This window comes from Acomys minous (assembly GCF_964271855.1).
Source record: "Acomys minous genome assembly, chromosome: 1".
NCBI classification, from domain to species: Eukaryota; Metazoa; Chordata; class Mammalia; order Rodentia; family Muridae; genus Acomys; species Acomys minous.
The window spans coordinates 19,516,514-19,536,175 of NC_140483.1; the positions used below are offsets into that span (position 1 = coordinate 19,516,514).

At 43.3% G+C, this 19,662-nt stretch overlaps 1 protein-coding gene and 1 long non-coding RNA gene across 2 annotated transcripts in view; one reads left to right on the forward strand and one right to left on the reverse strand.

Annotated features, from left to right (window-relative positions):
• GREM2 (gremlin 2, DAN family BMP antagonist) overlaps nt 1–17,153 on the forward strand; it is an 83,385-nt gene extending 66,232 nt beyond the window's left edge. Inside the window, exon 2 of the mRNA XM_084792840.1 lies at nt 13,646–17,153. Coding sequence (XP_084648966.1) covers nt 13,647–14,156 — 510 coding nt within the window. The 5' untranslated portion in view covers nt 13,646 and the 3' untranslated portion in view covers nt 14,157–17,153. The remainder of the gene's footprint in view (nt 1–13,645) is intronic.
• Nucleotides 249–13,791, reverse strand: LOC311603749. Its single transcript, XR_014781232.1, has 3 exons — nt 13,670–13,791; nt 3,733–3,805; nt 249–1,004 (listed from the first exon to the last, which is right to left on the reverse strand). It is a non-coding gene; the product is annotated as an uncharacterized lncRNA (long non-coding RNA).
• Nucleotides 17,154–19,662: the final 2,509 nt, after the last annotated feature.

The following is a 19,662-nucleotide window of genomic DNA, read 5'->3' on the forward strand; positions in this document are numbered from 1 at the left end:
GATCTTTACTAATGAAGACATAATTAATGAAGTTTACCCTTACCAGTGGACCAGAGCCCAGATAATTACAGTTTAGATAAATAATCTTGACTGTGATTAGAATAGGGGTGTCTATTAAAAATGCCAATTCTCAGGGTCTAACTCAGATGGAGAGTGGCATCATTCCTTTCACTGTGTGCATCCAGGGTCTGCATTTTTAGTAAGTTCTTGGGTCTATCTGGTTTATAGCAACATTTAAAGAACGCAAGAGGCTTTATTGAATTTGTATTGCATACCAATAACAACTATTGTGAAATTTTCTCTTGAAAAGACATGCCAGTATTATTTGGAAACAATATGTTAGAAAATATTTGATAAGCTTGGCTTAAGGTAGAAGTGGTTCTGTTTGATGTTAACAAGAAACATTCTCTGCAAATACTTCAAAAGTTCAATGGAAGTCCATTTTGTTTACATTATTTATAATTACGCTGATCTAAGCAAAGATCTAAACAGAGAGTTATAAAATGCAGAATGGACACCAAACATCATGAGCACATGTGCATTCAGTAAATATTTGCTGCATGAATGGTACACTTAAATTTGCTTTATTTCCCAAATAAAAAGCAAAGGAATGATGCCTTTAACCTCCCAGACTTTTCCCTCTCAAATATCACTTATAGTCTGGATGTTTGAATACCAGCAAATGCAACATCTGTAATTTCTCAAAAATATTGTTCTCCATTCATTTGCTCCATACGTGTTCATTGCCCATCTTTTATGTGGTGAGACATGTGCTAAATTACAGGGATATGGTAGACTTGGTCTCTACTCTGGTGCAGTTTTTCTACCAGAGGGAACCAGTAAGTCAGGTATGCTGGGAGAAGGTTGATCACTGGGAGACAAAACAATTCACAGAAAAAGTAGAGTGGGCATCAATCAAGGCCAGGCAGCAGCTTGATGTTTGATGCATTTTGTCCATTGCTTCAAGGTGACTCAGCCTCCATTTCTTCATTATGTTACAGAGCCTATGAAACGGAAACGAAAAAGAATATGTATGTGTTTATGTGCAGGAACTCTTGCATGTTCTCATGTGTGAAAGTACACATTTGTGCAGCTGTGTGTGTGTGTGTGTGTGTGTGTGTGTGTGTGTGTAAAGAAGACATCAACGATGAGTGTCATCTCTCAGAAGCTCTACCCTTTGGTTTTTTGTTTTTTTTCCGTTTTGTTTTGTTTTTGAGACAGGAGTCTCTTATTGGAGCTCACCAATTAGGCTTGAGTTGCTGGCCAGAAAGCTCTGGGAATCTGCCTGCCTCTGCCTGCCCAGTGCATGGATTTTTATAAAAGTATGTGCCACCATGCCCAGCTTTTAGCAAGGATGCTGGCGCTGGGAATCATGCCCTTCTGCTTGTGTGTCAAACATTTGAATCACTAATATATCTTCCTAGAGCTGAAAAATAAGAGTCTCATGTGTACAGAATTGGCCTGGGGCTGGAGGTGGTGTGCTATAAATAGGCAAAGAATATGATATGTGAACAATAAGTCAATAACACTACTTGGGGGAAAGAGGGATGGGAGTATATCTAAGTGACAGAACTAGCATTCACATGGCCCTGGGTTTAATCCTTATCATCAAAAGAAAGAAAACCACCTTTCGTCCTTCTCAATAGTCTACTTAGTTTGTTGAGTGTGTGAAAGGATATCAGAAATATTGGAAAGCAAATCATTTTCCTCTTGCCTTCTTTTCCATCCTTTCCAAGCTTGCTCCTGTCCACATCTGCCTTCTCTGGAACTCATCCATCAACCTGGACACAAAGCCATCCACCCAGGAAAGATTTACTTTTCATTAATTAGGTTTTTCCTTTGACAATGTCATGCTTGCATATAATGAATTCTAAATTACTCTCACCCTATCTCTCATCTTCCCTGCCTCACATACCCCATATTTCCCTAGACACCTCTTTTCCACATTCATGTCTCTGATTGTTTTAGGACCCACTGGGTTTAACCAGGGCCATCTGTGTGACCATGGGTTTGGAACTGTGCTTTGGGACTCATAGGCTCACCAGAAAGGGGAGCTTTTAAAGATGTTGTCTCACCTAACTTCTGACAGACTTTCTTCTTCCTGCATTTGCAAGGTTATCCTGCTGGGCCTCCTTACTGCCCTGCACTGGAAAGCCTGTTTGTCCCAGAATTTACCCCGCCATCATCATCCCATTTCCCTTCTGCTTCACAGGCAAGCTATCTTTCTACCCTACCTTAGCCAGAAAGAACTACAGCTCTACTTCCTGCAACCAATCTCTGCTGGCATTTTCTTTCCTAGTACATATAGACTTCCTGTCCCCAGGGAACAGCTCTATTCTGATCTCTTATGATAAAGAGACAGGGGCAACCCCAATGTCCAATTGACTGATGTTTAATAACCCAGATTTTCTCTTCTTCCTTATTCTTAGATCTTTTAAAACATAACTTTCTAAAATGTTCTCTTCCATTCTCTCTCCATAGGCCCTTGGTTTAGGCCAGGAGTTTTGATGGCATGGCTCTTTTCAGAAACCCAACTGCAAATTCTGTTTCCAAGGTTGCTGTAACCTTTTTCTTGCTCTAGGATCCTAATAATTCTTGTCATGTATCAAACTTCAGGGAGGTGCACAGAGCATGGACAATGAACAAATGGATCAATTAATGTGCACAGCTTTAACAAAAGTGCCACCTATGGAGGGCATGTGAGCAGAGAGTGGTTTTACTCTTGGTATTCATTTTTAATATGTTTTCAACACTTTTTTCTTCAGTTTTTCCATAGCTCCCTCTCCATTGGCATGTTTCAAGTCTCCTGGTTGTCTCTGATTATGTTTGTTTTCTTTGGTCCAGAGCCTTGGGTTTGCCCTCCAATTTGTCTGAGTCCAGCATCAGTTGTCAATAGCGGCTAACTCGAAGGAGGTAGAGCGCCTGAGAAGCAACACCAACCAAACCAGACTTCTTGTTTCAATTAGATTACTTAATACAGGGTTTTCCAGTCTCTTCAGACCGATTAGCCAACTAAGTATTTTTGAAAAACTGTCAAGAAAGAGAGGTTACAGAGCTTGAGGGACACAAGTGAATGAATCAGAGAGGAATGGAGCTTGAGCGCTTTCCCAACATTTATATAGGGATATAAATGTTTTATGAACTAAAGAAATGGAGGGTGAGTTAGTGTTCTTGCCCAGCGTCAGTACTGCACTATTCATATTTATGCGATGTAATAGTAGACTGCTGCGTACATTATTGTATGACTCCCCAATGTCGTTATTTCTAAATATAACTTTTGGCTTTTTAGTGGACATCCAAATTTTGCAGTGAGTGTCATTTAAAGAATATATCCAATTGGGTGTTTCAAACTGAAATCCTTCCTCTTCATATCTCTAGAGGGATCTAAATAGTGTAAGTAGTTCATGAATATTATTACATGTTTTTTAAGTACATATAAAATATCCCTTTAAAGAAAATTTTACATAATGTTTTTCTCCTTAAGAGTGCATTTCACTTTCGCTTCTCTAGGAGGTTTTATACTTGTGTTTTACGTTTTGTTCTGCCACTCTTTTCAGGGAAAGAAAGCATATGTTTTACTTTTTATTCAGTGGCCATAAAGCTTGAAATATTAAAAAATTTCCTGTGGATTAATTATTATAATGGATAACAGTATTGAATCAAATAGTATAAATATTCTATGAACTTGGTAACTAGTTATGAAAGATAGACTTACACATTTCTGTGACCTACCTCTTTGCGGAGGCATCTAGTGTGGGGAGATGTTTCTTGTTATGCGCGCTTTATGAATGAACGCTTTTTATTTCTAGAAAGTAAAATGAGAAAGAGCAACGGTAAGAGTAGGGCTGGGTGGGAGCAGTCCCTTTCTGTTGTTAGGGGGGACAGAAGGGAAAGCCCAAAGGGGCAGGAAATAGAACCCGTTTGTTTCAAAATAGGCACCGTTCCTATCCCATCCTTTGAGGAGGGGAAGCAACAAATGGAGCTTGTGGGTTTGTGTACTGATTGCCATTTAAGGTTTCACTCCTCTTGGGCATAGCACCTGTTTGAACAAATCAGATGCCTGTTTAAAACTTGAATACCAAGCAGAGTTGCTGTAGTGGTTGGAGGAGATTGCAGAGAATATGAGGTCAGTGGTCCAAGGAATAAGGAGGAATGGACAGCAGTGGAAGGGGAAGGGGAAGATGTGGGATAATAAGTCATAGGCAACGGGTTTTTGGGAATTGTCAGAAGTGCATGCTCCTGGGTTTGATGGTGAGATATGTACTGCACAGTCTGCTGAAGACTGTGCAACAAGTATCATTTCTACCGAAAGCTTGAGTCAGCTTCAACCTCCTGTTTATAGTTTTAAAAATAATTTTAAAAAGCTGCATCTGCTGGGGTGTGGTAGCACATGGCTGTGTTCCTTGCCATGGGGACATGGAGGCAAGAGGACCAGAAGTGTAAGGCCAACCTGAACAGCACGCAATATCTGAGGCCAGCCTCAACTGCACGAGACCCTGTCTCCACAACCCAATAAATGAACCACATTTATAAAACAAAGGTAAATCCCATTCGCTCATCCAGTCGTTCATCACATGTAAAAAAAAATATTCCAAATCATTCTCTATAACCACCATAAATGGCTGTGGAAACAAAGATTAAATCTTGTTTTCCAATTATTTACATTCAAATAGGGGTGAAAATATTGCATACAGTGTCTATGTTGTGTCTGTTGGCTGTAACTAAGCAATTGCAAAAAATGAGAAACACAGGAAACAGAGATAATTTAGGAAACATGAACGATTTCACAATGAAAATAATATTCAAATAACACCCAGTGACTAACAGTGACCCTAGGAAATGCATCAGGCACACAAGTGATAAATAAAAAGTAAAAAGAAAGAGATTTACAGATGCTTAGAAGCCCACGCGCATAGGATTGAACATGTAGTTTTGTGGGTTTCACATATAAAGTAGGTGAAAAGATGGTATGGGGTGAGACAAGAAATGGAAAAAGATCGTTGAAGGCCTTTGCAAACTGCCAAAGAGGTTGAATTTGCAATGGGAAACTTTCAAAGGATGAAATTTAAAGGACTAATTTAGTCGGTTTCTGATTAGAAATGTTGCTCAGTCTGAGAATGGGGAGTAGGGAGGCCATTGAGGAGACAGATTATCATCAAGGTCAGGAGACAGACGGAGCCCTAGGACCAAAGATACCTACAAGTGAGGCGTGGACAAGTGTTGTGGATGGATTACATATGTGAGAAGAGAAGCTCAAATTTCCAGTAAACCAATGTAATTTAAAAATTCAGGGCTTGCACTCGGGAGGTTGAGGCGGGCAGATCTCTGAGTTCGAGGCCAGTCTGGTCTACACAATGAGTTCTAAGCCAGTCAGGTCTACACAATGAGTTCTAAGCCAGTCAGGGCTACACAGAAAACCTGTTCAGAAAACACACACACACACACACACACACACACACACACACACACACACACTGAAGATTGATCTTGCAAGTATCCAGCACAGAGGTCAGCAGGCAGTAATCAAACCCCATTAGATTCATGGGCTTATCTATACAAACAGGAATACTACTGCTCTCCTGTTGGATCCTATACTGTAAACGCCTGATACTTTGTCTCACATGCATACCTGCAAGGAGGACCCCACAGCCTCAGGCACTGCTCCAGTTTCGTTCTGTTGCTGTGACAAATAATGTTCCTGAAGCAATGAAGGGGAGGGAAGGGTTTGTTTGATACTCAGTTCTAGGCCACAGTCATAGGGAGGGAAGTTGGAGTCTTCAAGCAATATGTTGACACAGAAACACTAAAGGAGTACTGCTTGCTGGCTGGGGCTCTGGCTTGTTCAGGCTTAGGCCCAGCTAGCTTCCTTTTAACAACCCACCTACTTAGGGAACGGCACCTCCATAGGCAGATGGGCCTCTTACACCAATTAACGATAAAGACCATGCCTCACAGGCCAATCTGATAAAGCTTAGTCAATTAATACTTATCAAGTGACTCTATGCTGGGTCAAGTTGACAGTGAATGCTACTAGAGCAGGTATGAAATCCTTGCACTACCATATATATCTATATCTATATCTATATCTATATCTATATCTATATATATATATATATATATATATATATATCTGGCGAGGTCTTTTTCATCTAGGAAATAATTTTTCCCAGCAGCGCACCACTGCCCAGGTTAAGACTAATTAACTGAAAGGAGATGAGGCTAGCTTGCTGGATAGGACCAACCAACTTTCCACAGACTAGTATGTGGAAGGTTCGTTATGAACTTAGAATTCAAGGCCTGAACAGAAGTATGGTTCTTCTAAGTGAGAGTGACTAGGGACATAAGTTCTGAAGTTGTAGACCAGCAATCTCAGCTTTTTGCTTTAAAGGAAAAAGCTGAGGTGTTCACTGAGATAGGAATGGTCAGAGAGCCGCCAATGCATGGGGAATGGTTAAATCGGGACATATGGAGCCTAGGACTCTAGAGGACGTAAGGGGAGTGCTTGCTAGGCTGTTGGGTCGTGTCTAGAGTCAGGAGCAAAGAGCTAATGGTTGAAGTCATAGCATGAATGAAGAATAAGATGGGATTATGAGTAAGTGAGTCCTTATGGATGAACTTCAGCCTGTTGAGTAAAGCAGAGAAAGAAAGAAATCAAGGGAAAAACATAGAAATGACAAGAGAAAGTAGATATGTGTGTATTCTCATGAAGTCCAGAGAAATTAAAAGGGAGGTTCCATTTTGTTAAACATTACCACAAGCTGCTTTTGTTCCTAAAACCTGATACAAAGCAAGCAAAACCAAGCGGTTGGAATAAGAGTGAATGGGAAAGCTTTTGTACTGCTCAAAGCATCTTTGACAAGCCTCCTTAAGTTTTATGGATAGATACACAGGAAAAATCTATACTATGAGCCTGGGGAAAAGAAATTTGGGAACACACTACCACTCTGGCAGGGCAGGGAAGTCACTGGAGTGAGCAGTCACTGTGCTGTGGCCAGCCCCTCGGGGGTGGGGGGAAATCAGCCTGAGCTCCTTATCTAAAAGGAAGCAACAACAACTGCCTGGTGTCTGGGAGAACAATTCACCAGCTACAAAACCCGCAGTGGACTGCACTACTCTTCCTGTCAACTAAAACTCATGGAGACTTCTTGGATAACGACTTGATGTCAGATCTACCCACTTTCCTCCTGACAGTCACATGGTCTGCTGGGTGATAACTAACACCATTTTATAGAGGGAAATCTGGAAGAAGTCCACAATGAGCCATGTTGAGTCATGTACGGGAAGCTTAAAGCCCAGACATCTACTAGTACCCTTCCCAATTGGATGCATGGGTCTTAAACAGAAGCCATGCCTGTCAATATATGTCACAGCTGCCACCACGGCGCTTCCTTGCCCGTTCCCTTAAGGGTGAGCTTGGCGAATGGAACAGTCTGCTTCCCAATTGCCTCTGGGTTGCATTGCCTATCCTGAATATATCCCAGCATTCCCTCAGAAACTGAGAACTTCGATACCTTTGATACCCACAAATCAAAATACATAACCATATATCATGTTTTTCCCTTTGGTTGAAAATCTTCTTTAAAACCATGATGTAATTTTTTTCAGATGAGATAGAATTTTTCCTGGGGTGAAAGGCTGGTCAGTTTGGCCCAGACAATGTCACTTGGAAAAGTAAAACAACCCATTTGGATTTCAAACTCCTGAATCATGTGGGAGGCCTTGATATTTCTGCTTTGAAATGGCTAGCCACTTCTGAGTCTTTTTATGACACTTCAGAGATTTATAGTTAGGGCTTCTGAGCTTTGCCTCTCCGAATATTTCAACGTCTGTGCCGTCAGAGGAATTGCAATCTTTCCTCTGTAGTCAGGGGACAACTGTGTTTGAACCTGATGTGACTTTCCAATCAGAGACTTGCAAATTAATCATAAGATGACCTTTCACATTTTTTTTTCTCAGATGGGCTAAAGTCATGTGTGGTAATAGCAAGTGTTGGCAAGAATGTGCTGCAGCAGAGACCCAGCTACCCTAGGGAAAGAATGCTGGCATAAGCACTCTAAGAGGGACCCTGATACCAAGTCCAGCTCACGCTAAGCACAGCCAGTGAAGCAGCTTTTCCCTGGCTCCTGTTAAACAAACAAACAAACAAACAAACACAAAGAAAACCCAAAACCAAGCCAGAACAACAACAACAAAAAATCCTTCATAAATAAACAAATACTAAGACTGTTGAGTGTAGCAGTATTGGCTACAAAGGGCAGTCTCTCAGTAAGATGAATGGATACGATTCATTTTATTTTGTTTTTGTTTTTTGTTTGTTTGTTTGTGCTTTTTTTTTTTTTGGTTTTTTTGAGACAGGGTTTCTCTGTGTAGCCTTGGCTGTCCTGGACTCGCTTTGTAGACCAGGCTGGCCTCGAACTCACAGCGATTCACCTGCCTCTGCCTCCCGAGTGCTGGGATTAAAGGCGTGTGCCACCACGCCCGGTTTACGATTCATTTTAATACCCAGCGGAGGGATGAACAGATGTCTACAACTACCCATGGGTGTAAAATCTCAAGCATGTATTTCTGAAATGGGAAGTCGAGGGTGACGTTACTTATGTAAAGACTTATTACACCCGCTCCAGCAATACCCATGCATAAAACATAAGCCGTGAGTGGTATGCTGCAGACCGAAGGCAGAATGCTGGTAGACTCAGAAAAGACATTCCGAACGAGCCGGGGGAGGGAACTGTAATGTTCATATTATGTTCTATATGTTCATATTATGTTGTTCAAAATTAAGACGGTAATATAAAGATGAGAAATGTCAAGGCTTTTTAAATCTCAGGGATAGAACACCGAACTTACTGTATTTTCTATCCCCTTGTGTTTGGAACATTGAACAGTTAGAAATTTTGAAAGAAGGGCACTTTGTGTGGCCAAATAACCAAACCTTGAGAAGGCAACAGTTAAGTTGGATGGGTAGGGTTTGAGGCAGGACTTCCTCTGATTTTCTGTAAAAGGCCACACATAAATGTAAAAAAAAAAAAAAATTTTTTTTAACTTTATGGGCGTCACTGTCACTGCCTCTGCTCCTCATTTTGACTTTACAGCACCAAAGCAGCCTTAGTCAAAAGGTAAATGAGTGGGTGTGGCCATGCTCCAGCACAAGCTAATTTATAAAACGGAACCTCAGGTTGGCTTTGGCCCCGTGGGCACCCGTTTGCCTCAGTTTACAGTTGCCAGGGTTAGATAAGTGGTTTCAGCAACAAGCTACCCCATGCTAAGGATGATCTGGGAGACCAAGGAAATCCACATGTGTCTCTAGGGAGCTAGACAAGGAGCTAACTAAACATTACCTTCGTGGTATAAGAATCAAAATGACAGATGGAGAACTTCTGGTTGTTGAATCTGTGGCTGTCGAATCTGTGGCTGTCGAATACACATAAACAACACTCCACGGTGATTAACATGGCTGCGGGTTTGGCTTTGCATTTGTTTTGCTTGGTTAGAGTCGGCCTCGTGGGCTACAGTAGAGGAATTTATGTCAGGCACTTTTCTTCGTCTTTCCCTGGTGTTCCAGAACTCTCAGGATACAGAAAATGCTCTGTCGCCATCCTATCTTCTACTCCTACCCAGACCAGTGCTGCATTGCCCTGATGTCTAAAACCCAGCAGGGTCACTCTCGGAGTCATGGCCCTGTTTCCTTGAATCCTTGGCTTTTGCTTGTTGGTATTAGTCTTGACTCAGTACTGCCACAGCTCTTCTAGAAATTAGCAGCTTCCGGTGATGGACCATCTCTTTACTCTTGACCCATGGCTGCCTAAGTGGTAGCCTGCTCTGGCTTCAAAGGCCGGGCCCAAGGGCATTCACTGAGGGACAATACTCCCACTACCAACTCTCTCTTTATACAGTCAACGTTGTCCAACCTCATCTGCTTCAGCCATCAGCGTTTATAGTCCTGGCATACTTTGCAAATTGACAACACTGTCAGGCCAGGAGGACGGTTAATAAAACCAACAGGAGTTATTTATGAGTTTCTTCTGATACAAGCCAAACACAAGATGTGAGAGTAAAACCAAGTATCCTCGCGCTGTCATTACTGGCGGCTGTTGTAGCAGCATTTCTGCGAGGTGCTTATGTGCCAGCCACCGCTCTGAATAGCAAAGGGGTTCAGGACGGTGTTCAGATGCTAACCTCGGGTCCTGGTAAGCCCACTGACGTGTGTGTGGGAGATGGATGATAAACAAGAGATGGGTGTGTGCCTTCGCTTCTCCTATGACCCCTATAGGAGCAAGGGCCAGCAGAGTAGGTGTCAGTGGCAGCAGCTGGCTCAACTGGCCCTGAAATAATAAGGACCCCTCCCCCAACAGTCATTGTAACAAAACAGGTAAGCAACTGGTTCATCCGTCCTGGTGCGGAGATGCCAGGTCCTTGCCAGCTTCTTACTGCCACATGTGAAGGAGAGATGAGATGTGTGCATGAGAGAGTTGGGATGGGGAGGAGAGGCAGACTTGGCCTCAGTTATGTAGATTTCATCAATAGCTTTCCCTTTCTTAAAAGCTGGAAGTGTGTTTTACTTCCTCAGTTTCTGGGAGACAGGGTTTCCAGGGATGAGTGCCAGATGTTTGCGTGCCATTTTCAAGTGTTCAAAGAACGCCTGTTACTAATCACCACATCCAATACTGTTCACACACGAAGACTTTCTGCCCCAGATCGATCAGGGTCTGTCTTAGCTCCCTTCTCCCTGACAACAGCGAGGAGCTCTGGAAGGACAGGCACGTGAACCAAGAATTCGCGATAAGCTGTTGTTGGAGCTGGGAGCTAAGGACTGAGGCTGGCCACGAATCTTTCCTGGCTGAGACTGGAAAACTCTGGCCTTGTTTACTTAGCATGTTAATAATTTTGGAAATTATTAAAATAGAACCCAAAGGCTCTCCTTTTTAAGAGGCTATTGAGATCACAAATCACTCCACAGATCCAATAAGCCGAGTGAGTCCCAGTCTCAACTCTTGCCATGAGTCGGCTGGGAGTGCGGCCATTTTCATACGACACTTCATGTGTGGAACCAAGGAAGCGTGAGAAAAGCCCTTAAAAGAAACTTGGACCTAAAATGTAATAACTGTGGTGGACAAATGTTTTTATACTAACAGGAAGAAGCAAGCCCGTTCTCTCCTTCTCGGTTCTCTAAGGCTTCTTTCGTTGGTCAATGCCGTCCACATTCTCCAACAATAGTCTGTGTTTCCGGTAGCATCGGCATCATTGGGACAAATTCGCTTTGGATTTTTCTGCCCTACCTTATTTTTGAGAATGGATCCTACTGAACCCGGGGCTCAGGGATTGGCTAGATTGGATAGCCAGTGAACCCTGAATCCTCCTCTCTCTGCCCTCCAGCCTGGAATCACAGGTGTGTGCCTCCACGCCAGGCTTTTCTTTACATGGTTGGTTGTTGGGGATCCAAACACAGGACTTCCTGCTGTCGTGGGAAAGCACGTGACCCTCTAAGCCATCTACTCATCCCATCCTTTTAAGATTTTTAAGGACCCCAGACTTCAAACTACCTAGATTATTCCTGCTTCTTCTCCAAGCACCATAGGCACATTTTCCTCGTACCTTTACATCCCAGGTGACCATTGCTTCCACTGTTAGTCGCTTTTCCTTTACTGAAAAAAAAAATACCCGCGATAACGGAAAAAGATGAGAGGTCTATTTTGGCTCACAGTTTTGAAGGTTTTAGTCCATGGATGTAAGAGTGCCAGATGAAGGTGCGCGGCAGAGAAAGCAGCCCAGAAGTAAGAGAGAAAAGGGGGATGCTCATCCCTGAGTGTCTTTCAAGGGCAAACCCACAAAGGCTTCAGGTTCTGCCTCCTACAGGGTCCTCCACATGAAAACTCTGGGGGGTTCCATGGGACCTGGAGGATATTTGACAGCACAACGGTAACAGGAAAATACTGGTGTTAGCAAAACCTCTGAGAGCGTTCACTCCAGCGTCAGTTCTCTCCTGGATGTACTTGATGACGGAAGGAACCATCTTTGCGATGATGTGGATAGTAACAGTGACACACACTGTGACTTAGAAGAGGCATTTTAACACAACTTTTACAGAAAGAACTAGCTACATTCATGGATGCCAAGGTTATAGAGCTGGGATGCCTGCATTCTAATACTTCATATACAGCCTTTGTAATTTTGGCAAGTTGCAAAGCCTTTCCAAGCCTGTTTCCTCATGCATGAAATTAGGAGAGCAGTCACACCCGCTTTATGCAACTCTATTAATTACATTTACATATGAAAGGAAACTGAAAACCTTTTGATATATCTTGAGAACCAATAAATTGTAGCTATTCTAGAACTTAAAGAATACAATCTGGGATGGAGGACTCACCCTCTGTGGGCCTCAGTTTACTTCTTCCTAAAGTGGGGAATCAGTGGTGGGTAGAGCCTAAGGCTGTTTGAGATGCAAATGAGCTGGCTGTGAAGAGACTCCCAGGTCAATCAGTTAAGCCAGCATCAACCCACACTGTGCACACCTGTAGAGAAATGCTGGGTGCTGCTATTGCTGCTAACGCACCCGAGCTTTGGGCTACATAAACACTACTGGCTTCATGTTTTTTGTTTTTTTGTTTTGTTTTGTTTTGTTTTGTTTTGTTTATTTCTGAAATCGTTCAACTTACTGCTATATCAATGGTCTTTTTCTTGTTGCTGTGATGAAATGCCTGACTTAGCCACCTCTGAAACTGTTAGCTTACACTGTAAGAAGGGATACAGGATAACCACAGTCCAATGCACAGACCCTAACAAAGCTAAATAACAAGTGGGACCCTAGGGAGAATGCTTAATTCTCATTCTCATTCAGAAGGACCAGTAGAGTAGACACCAGAAGCAGTTGAAGAGAAGGAATCAGAAGGTAGCCCATTATGGAGGTCCTCTGAAAGACTCCACCTGGCAGGGGATCCAAGCAGATGCTGAGTCTCACAAATGTACCCTTAAATGAATGGTCTTGTTCACTTAAGAAAACACATTTCAGTTTAATCCACAAAGTATCAGTTCCTAGTTCCTGGGAATTGTGAGTGTTTGTCTTGTCTGGGCCAAGTTTCTTTCAGCCAACCAACCATCTTGAGAAAGGAGAGCTCATTTAGAACTTTTCGGATGGAATTTGCTACTAACAGCATCCTTAGAGGAGGGAAATGGGTTAAGATGGCTCTGTCATTGTGTGTGTGTGTGTGTGTGGCTCATTACAAGAAAGTGATTTTTATTTCTAAGGAAAAAAAAAAAAAAGAAGGGATACAGCCTGCCTCTTCAGGGAAGGTGCTGTGACAGCAACGCAGACAGGGCTCTTCAGCAGCACGACTGTAAAGAGGAGACAGGGAGTAGCACCAGCTATCTCACTCAGTGATAAGTAACTTCCATCAGCCAGTCCCCACCAGATGGGCCCCAAGTATTCAAACAACATGAGCTATAAGGGACACTTCCCATTCAAACCCCAGCAAGGCCTTCTAATAGTGCTACAGCACACTTGCTATAGGGTTGTGTGTAGTGTTGTCTCAGCTGCCTCCTGTTGTACTATTTAATGTCTCGGTATCCAGCCCTAAACACTAACGAAGAGGGAAAGCCGGATGTTCACTACGAGATAACCCATCCCGACCAACTCTTCTTCTCGTTGCAGGATGTTCTGGAAGCTCTCGCTTACCTTGCTTCTTCTGGTGACTGTCCTAGTAAAGGTAGCTGAAGCCCGGAAGAACCGGCCCGCGGGCGCCATCCCCTCGCCCTACAAGGATGGCAGCAGCAACAATTCGGAGAGATGGCATCACCAGATCAAGGAGGTGCTGGCCTCCAGTCAGGAGGCCCTCGTGGTCACCGAACGGAAGTACCTCAAGAGTGACTGGTGCAAGACACAGCCGCTGCGGCAGACGGTGAGTGAGGAAGGCTGCCGCAGCCGCACCATCCTCAACCGCTTCTGCTACGGCCAGTGCAACTCCTTCTACATCCCGCGGCACGTGAAGAAGGAGGAGGATTCCTTCCAATCCTGCGCCTTCTGCAAGCCCCAGCGCGTCACCTCTGTCATCGTGGAGCTCGAATGCCCCGGTCTCGACCCACCTTTCCGAATCAAGAAAATCCAGAAGGTGAAGCATTGCCGGTGCATGTCTGTAAACCTGAGTGACTCCGACAAGCAGTGAACTCACCCGGGCAGGATATAGCTCAGCCATGAGCGCCCTTGTCCCTGGGTCGCACCACCACCACTTCTGTCGAGCTCACTCACACTCTGCCCGGTGTCCCTGTCAGCAGCAAATGCGTCTCTTAGGGCTAACAGTGTCCTTGTCACAAATGTGGACCACAAGTGGAGCTTTGTCGACTTGTCCCAGATCCATCCCTGGCCACACTTGTGTCTCCCAAACCGAGTTGTGGTTCGGACACAGAAGATGTTGGAAAACTCCACTCCTAGCAATTAGACAGGACTTTTCAGGCGATGCACTGTCAATCTGGGATTGACGTTTCCACCACGTGGAAAAGCCAGCTTTTCCCTGGCCACATCCTACACTCCAGCTCCACTCTTCTGTTGCAAATTTCTGCTGGCCACCAGACCTCTGTGGTGTGGGCATTCATTCTTCTTATGTGGGAACTGCCCTGCTCTGCCTCTGCTGTGATGCCGATGTGGGCAGTATCCATAAAGGAAATGATCACCTACAAGGGGTCTCCAGACGAACCTGATACCACGAGGACAAGGCGAGCTAAGTGGATCAGGAAATGGACTTTCCTAGGAACTGTGCTGAGCAGGCCAGACCCAACCTCCACACCTCTAGACACCACCAACTCCTTCTTTCTTGCTCCTCACAGCTCCCATCTGTGGACTCAAGATGAACTCTAATGTGCATGCTATTCCCACTGCCCTGCCCTGCAGTTAGCCTGTTATTACACACAAGGTCTCTGTACTGAGGCCAGTTTTATAATTGACCGATCATGTAAAAAAAGCGGTTAAAAGTATTATCGACTTATTCATATAGCAAGGCACATGTTTGGACTCTGGCTTTTCAGCACCATTCTGAATAAGGAGTGGAGCAGGGAGTGATCTGTGGAAAAGGTATTTTGCAAAGAAATACTGCCAAGTCAGCGATAAGTCATTGCCATGCACATTTTGTTTTTTCCTGCTTGAGCAGGGAGAAGGGAAACGTCATGATTTTACTTTTAGTATGACATCACAGAAGGCACTAAAGCATAGCAGCATAGTGTAGAAATCAGACCGGGACAGAAGGTGTCCACAGAGGAGTCACTGAGAAGTTGTGAAGCTTGTTAGGCACATGTGAGATAAGACCTGGGACTGTTTTCATGGCTATTACACTAAGCCAAAAATATTTTCTATTAGAAGGCATGTAAGAATATATCGTATTGAGACATTTTGTGGCACAGGCAGAAATACAAAGCAAAGACAGAGGGTAGTGACGTAATTGAACTATCACTCAGAGAATAGCTTCCTTCACAAAGAATAGAGCCCTAAAAATACCAAGAAACCTTTTAACCACCTTTTGATTTTGCTGGTTGAGTTGTTGAGGTCTCTGTTGTGTGGTCTTTTGACGTGAGGATATTAAAATCATTTATTTTCCTCCAAAACCTACACTCAAGTTCCATCTCTTTGTGCAATTGTGCTGTGGAAGTCTCCCTGTCAATGACATATATGGAATCTGCCAAATGTGAATGAGAAGCCATTGGTGGGAATGACATGCACTCAGATCCTAAAATTGGTCATTTCTGAGTGCATGGTCTTGCCCAAAAGTGGGTTTCCTAGCATGTGACAGAGACCATCCATCCGTAAGCTGCTTAGAGATTCAGGCTTCCTGACCCTCTATGGGTCAGGTGATGATGCTAGCTCTCCAGCCTGTCATCTGGAGGAGGAGGAGGATTGGCATGAGTGTCATTGGGGGGTGCCATTGACTCTTTGCCTGCATTGCAATGCAAGTTTTCTAGTTTACTTCTGCCACACAGTAAACCCTGAGCATAGACTGCGGTTTGAAGGGGATGTTAGCTTCCAAAATGTGAGAGCACAGTCTGCAATCAGGAGAAAGAAACAAGGAGAAATGGAGGAATCCATAGAGGGCTGAAATGCCTGGGGATGAAGGTGAACAGTGAAGAGAGAGCCTGAGGTCAGAGCTGCCGGTTTTTACTTTTAGCAGAATATCGCAGGCTGGAGCCTTAGCAGCACATGAAACAGAAAAGCTGCGAAGGAGATATGAGTGTCATTGATGGAGGTTGATGGAGTCTAACAAGAAGAGGGAAGCATCTCACCCAGCTGCAAAGCCAAGCCATGTCATTCTATTAAGGGGGCCCACACAAGTAGAGCAAGAGTTAAGTTAGGAACCCACAAAGTATATATGTGAGCATTCTTTTTTTTTTTTAATCCCAATCATGGGTGTACCCATGAAAGCTATATGATACGCTGTGGTCTGAGGCTACTTCTTTGATTATTGTTTGTATAAAGTTTACCTTCAAATGGCTCAAATCGTATTTAAATTTTGTCTTGTTTATAATGAAGAAAAGTTATAAGTATAATGTAATTATTTTATAGGTATACTATTAAGTTATAGAACAAATAAAGATACCCTAGGATTATATGTGATCCTGGTGTCATGTGCCATAAAAGCTGAGTTCTGCATCCATGTCCTTGAGTAGCAAAGGACCTTGGTGCACTCAGAGTGCATTTATCCAGCCTCTGGGAGTTCACCCCTGGCCCATGTTATGAACTGTCCTTGGGGCCTTGGGATCTTCTAGGAGAATCAGAAATAAACATGGGACAAGCAGAGTTGGTGGGGATGGCTCTCAGTCCCAGTCTATAGGAGCTTCATGCCTTTTCCAAGACAGCCTCCAGTTGAATGCAGAATGCACCCACAGTGTTCTTGGAATAAGAAATATTGAATGAGGAAGTTTTGAGAAACAGATGCAAACAGCAGGCCACTGTAAGTCTCACCTTCTCTCTTGTAGCCAGTGCACCACACTCGTGTCTTACAGAAGCCAGAAATTGTTTTGAGGCTTTGTTTACTTTCCACAGGCTTCAACATTTCTTAATTTAAACACATCTCAGTTTCACAGTGTTGTCATTTTCTTGCAAACTGAATTATCTACCGTTTAAGAAATGCAATGATCAATAAAAAATAAAAAACCGTAATAAAATTGCACATGTATGATTCACTGTGTAGACTTTTTTTTAAACTTAAATTCAACATGACAATAATTCATCTGGGTTTATTAAACAGGGACATTCCACTTTGACCTGTGGCATTGCAAGGCCCCCAACCCCCCTTACCAGATCCATGGCTACAGCTTCTCAAACACAAAGGCCATGCCAGGCAAATAACCAAAGATGAACTATGTGAAACCTCATAGCCTCTTTCCTCCACCCTGCAAGGCTCTCTTACATATATTTGTTGTATACATATATTTGTTGTATATATAAGAGCACTTACTGGACGCAAGAAGAAACGCATATCCATTCTATCCTGTCTGGTTTCAAAAGTGTCCAGAATTCTTGTAAAGTTAATTAGCTAATCTCTTATGGTACATAGTTTAAGTACTTCTCAAGAATTCCTGAACAGGCCTATTGGACCTATATTTCTAACCTAGCTCTTGTCACATGACATTACCTTGTACAGAATGCGCACAGGTTTCTGCAGGCTATATTCTGCTAAGATGCATAATATTGCAAATAGCCCAGAGTCAACAGAATATACAAAATGGGTGGGTGTCCATCCCACAGGAAAGTAGATTTCATCGTGTTCTCTTGCTAGTAGGTAGGGCAAAAATGCCACTTGATACTCCGGCAGAGACCACTTCTAATGTTGCGCTGCAATTTCCAGACACATGTGAAGTAAATAGGGCTACTTAGGGGGCCAGAGCAATAATAAACTCTTTCTGCATTTCCTTCACTCTCCCTCCCTGCCACTCCTCCTTTTGCTGGGGATAGGAGCAGTTTCAGAGTCCCTCCTTGCTGCTCCTTGTTGTAGCAGTTCTTACCTGAAGTCAAGGGATCAAAGTGAGGCCTCTGCAAACCTCCAAGGGAGTCCTTTCTAGTTTTGTATTTGGAGAGGATGACAGTGGGTGAGCAGGTTTTCCCAAGGAACAGCTCTGCACACAGTGACCCAGCAAGGACCAGTCTTTAGCTGTGATCAGAGTAGCATTGACTGCTTCCACATCGATAGGCTGGCAAGGTGGTTCATGCAGTCTTTAGGAAGTAGTGTCAATTACAACTGAGGGATGAAAGATTCCCCCAAAGCATTCAGTAGTCTCTTTGCTCTAAAGCACATTTGCTGAAGTAGGTGGTCCAGCGTTCCTAGGTGAAGGCGTGAGGAGATATGAATGGATAGAGCTACCTTCGTATTGTAGGAACTTCTACTCAGAAGGAATCAGTCACTCCCTCCACCGATGCATTCCAAGTCTGACCTGGAAAGTGGGAAGGGATTGTAGTTTTATCCGCAACCTCTTACCACCATCACTGATATTTTTGTTTCATGTGTTAAGAAGCAATCTTTTTAATAGACCATCTAGAAACACTAGAAATATGTGTCCAGACACATTCTATTTTTTAATCACTCCCAAATCAGGATTGGATTACAGTGAGAACCACTATAGTTCCACGATGCTTGGGGAAAAAAAAAAGCATCTAAATGCAATGCCTGGTGTTATTTTGGGACTTTGCTATTCTTATGCCCAATGGTGGGTCTAGTTACAACAGCACAGGCTTAATGCTGAGACCATCCTAGAAATGTAGTTTTGTTTGTTTGCTTTGTTTTTTGACTGTTTTTGTTTCTTCAAATTTTACTTATTATTTAGTTATCGATTGATTTTTTTTTTTTTTTTTGCTTAGGATCTATGTTAGCATGCTTAACTCACTGAGATTTTAAATGTTTATAATACAGAATGGAAGTGTCTGTATTTCTATTTCATTAATCTGGATTGTAGCTTTCATAGTCTTCGAGAATCATTCCAGCAGATCATCACCATGTCTAGGGCATCTGCCATAGAACCAAATCCAGACACAGCTTCTACTGTAAGGGCTTACCTCTTGTCCAACATCATGTCCCACCCTCTCTTTGACCCCACAGCCTCAGGAGCCCATCAGTCCTACACGCGTCTTCCCCTGGATTGCTCGGGGTCCTTCCTGTGTGCTCCTTATTTCTCTGTGTTGTGTGGATTTTCCTAGAAAGACATGGACAAATGTCCCTTCTTCTCAGGTTAAGTACAGCATAACAGACCAAAGAAATTATTCTATTTTGTCTAACATTAGAAATGGATGAGTTCATTTGAGTTACTTACAGGAGCATGGTTGATGGACTACCTATAAGGGAATGGCTGACTCTTATGTAGCTGTATCAGTGAAAAGCCCACTCTAATATGGAAGTTGAGGTAAAAAAGTGGTATTATTTGGGGCTCCCCTCCCAATGTGCACACAGCTCCATTGAACAGTTTCCTAACCCCCAGAAACTGTGTGCTGTCTATAGCATCTTGGAGAGGGACCTCCAAGATGGGTCTTGTATCTATCTTAGCTTTCTGAGTTTCCTATTTTGTAGATTTCCAAGTTTCATTGATAGTGTCAGGAGCTCTTGCCTTTCTGAACAATGATGACCACCTGAGGCGGGGCTCTGACAGGAACGGAACCCCAGCTCCAAACTCAAGGCCAGAAGTCAACAGAAACATAAA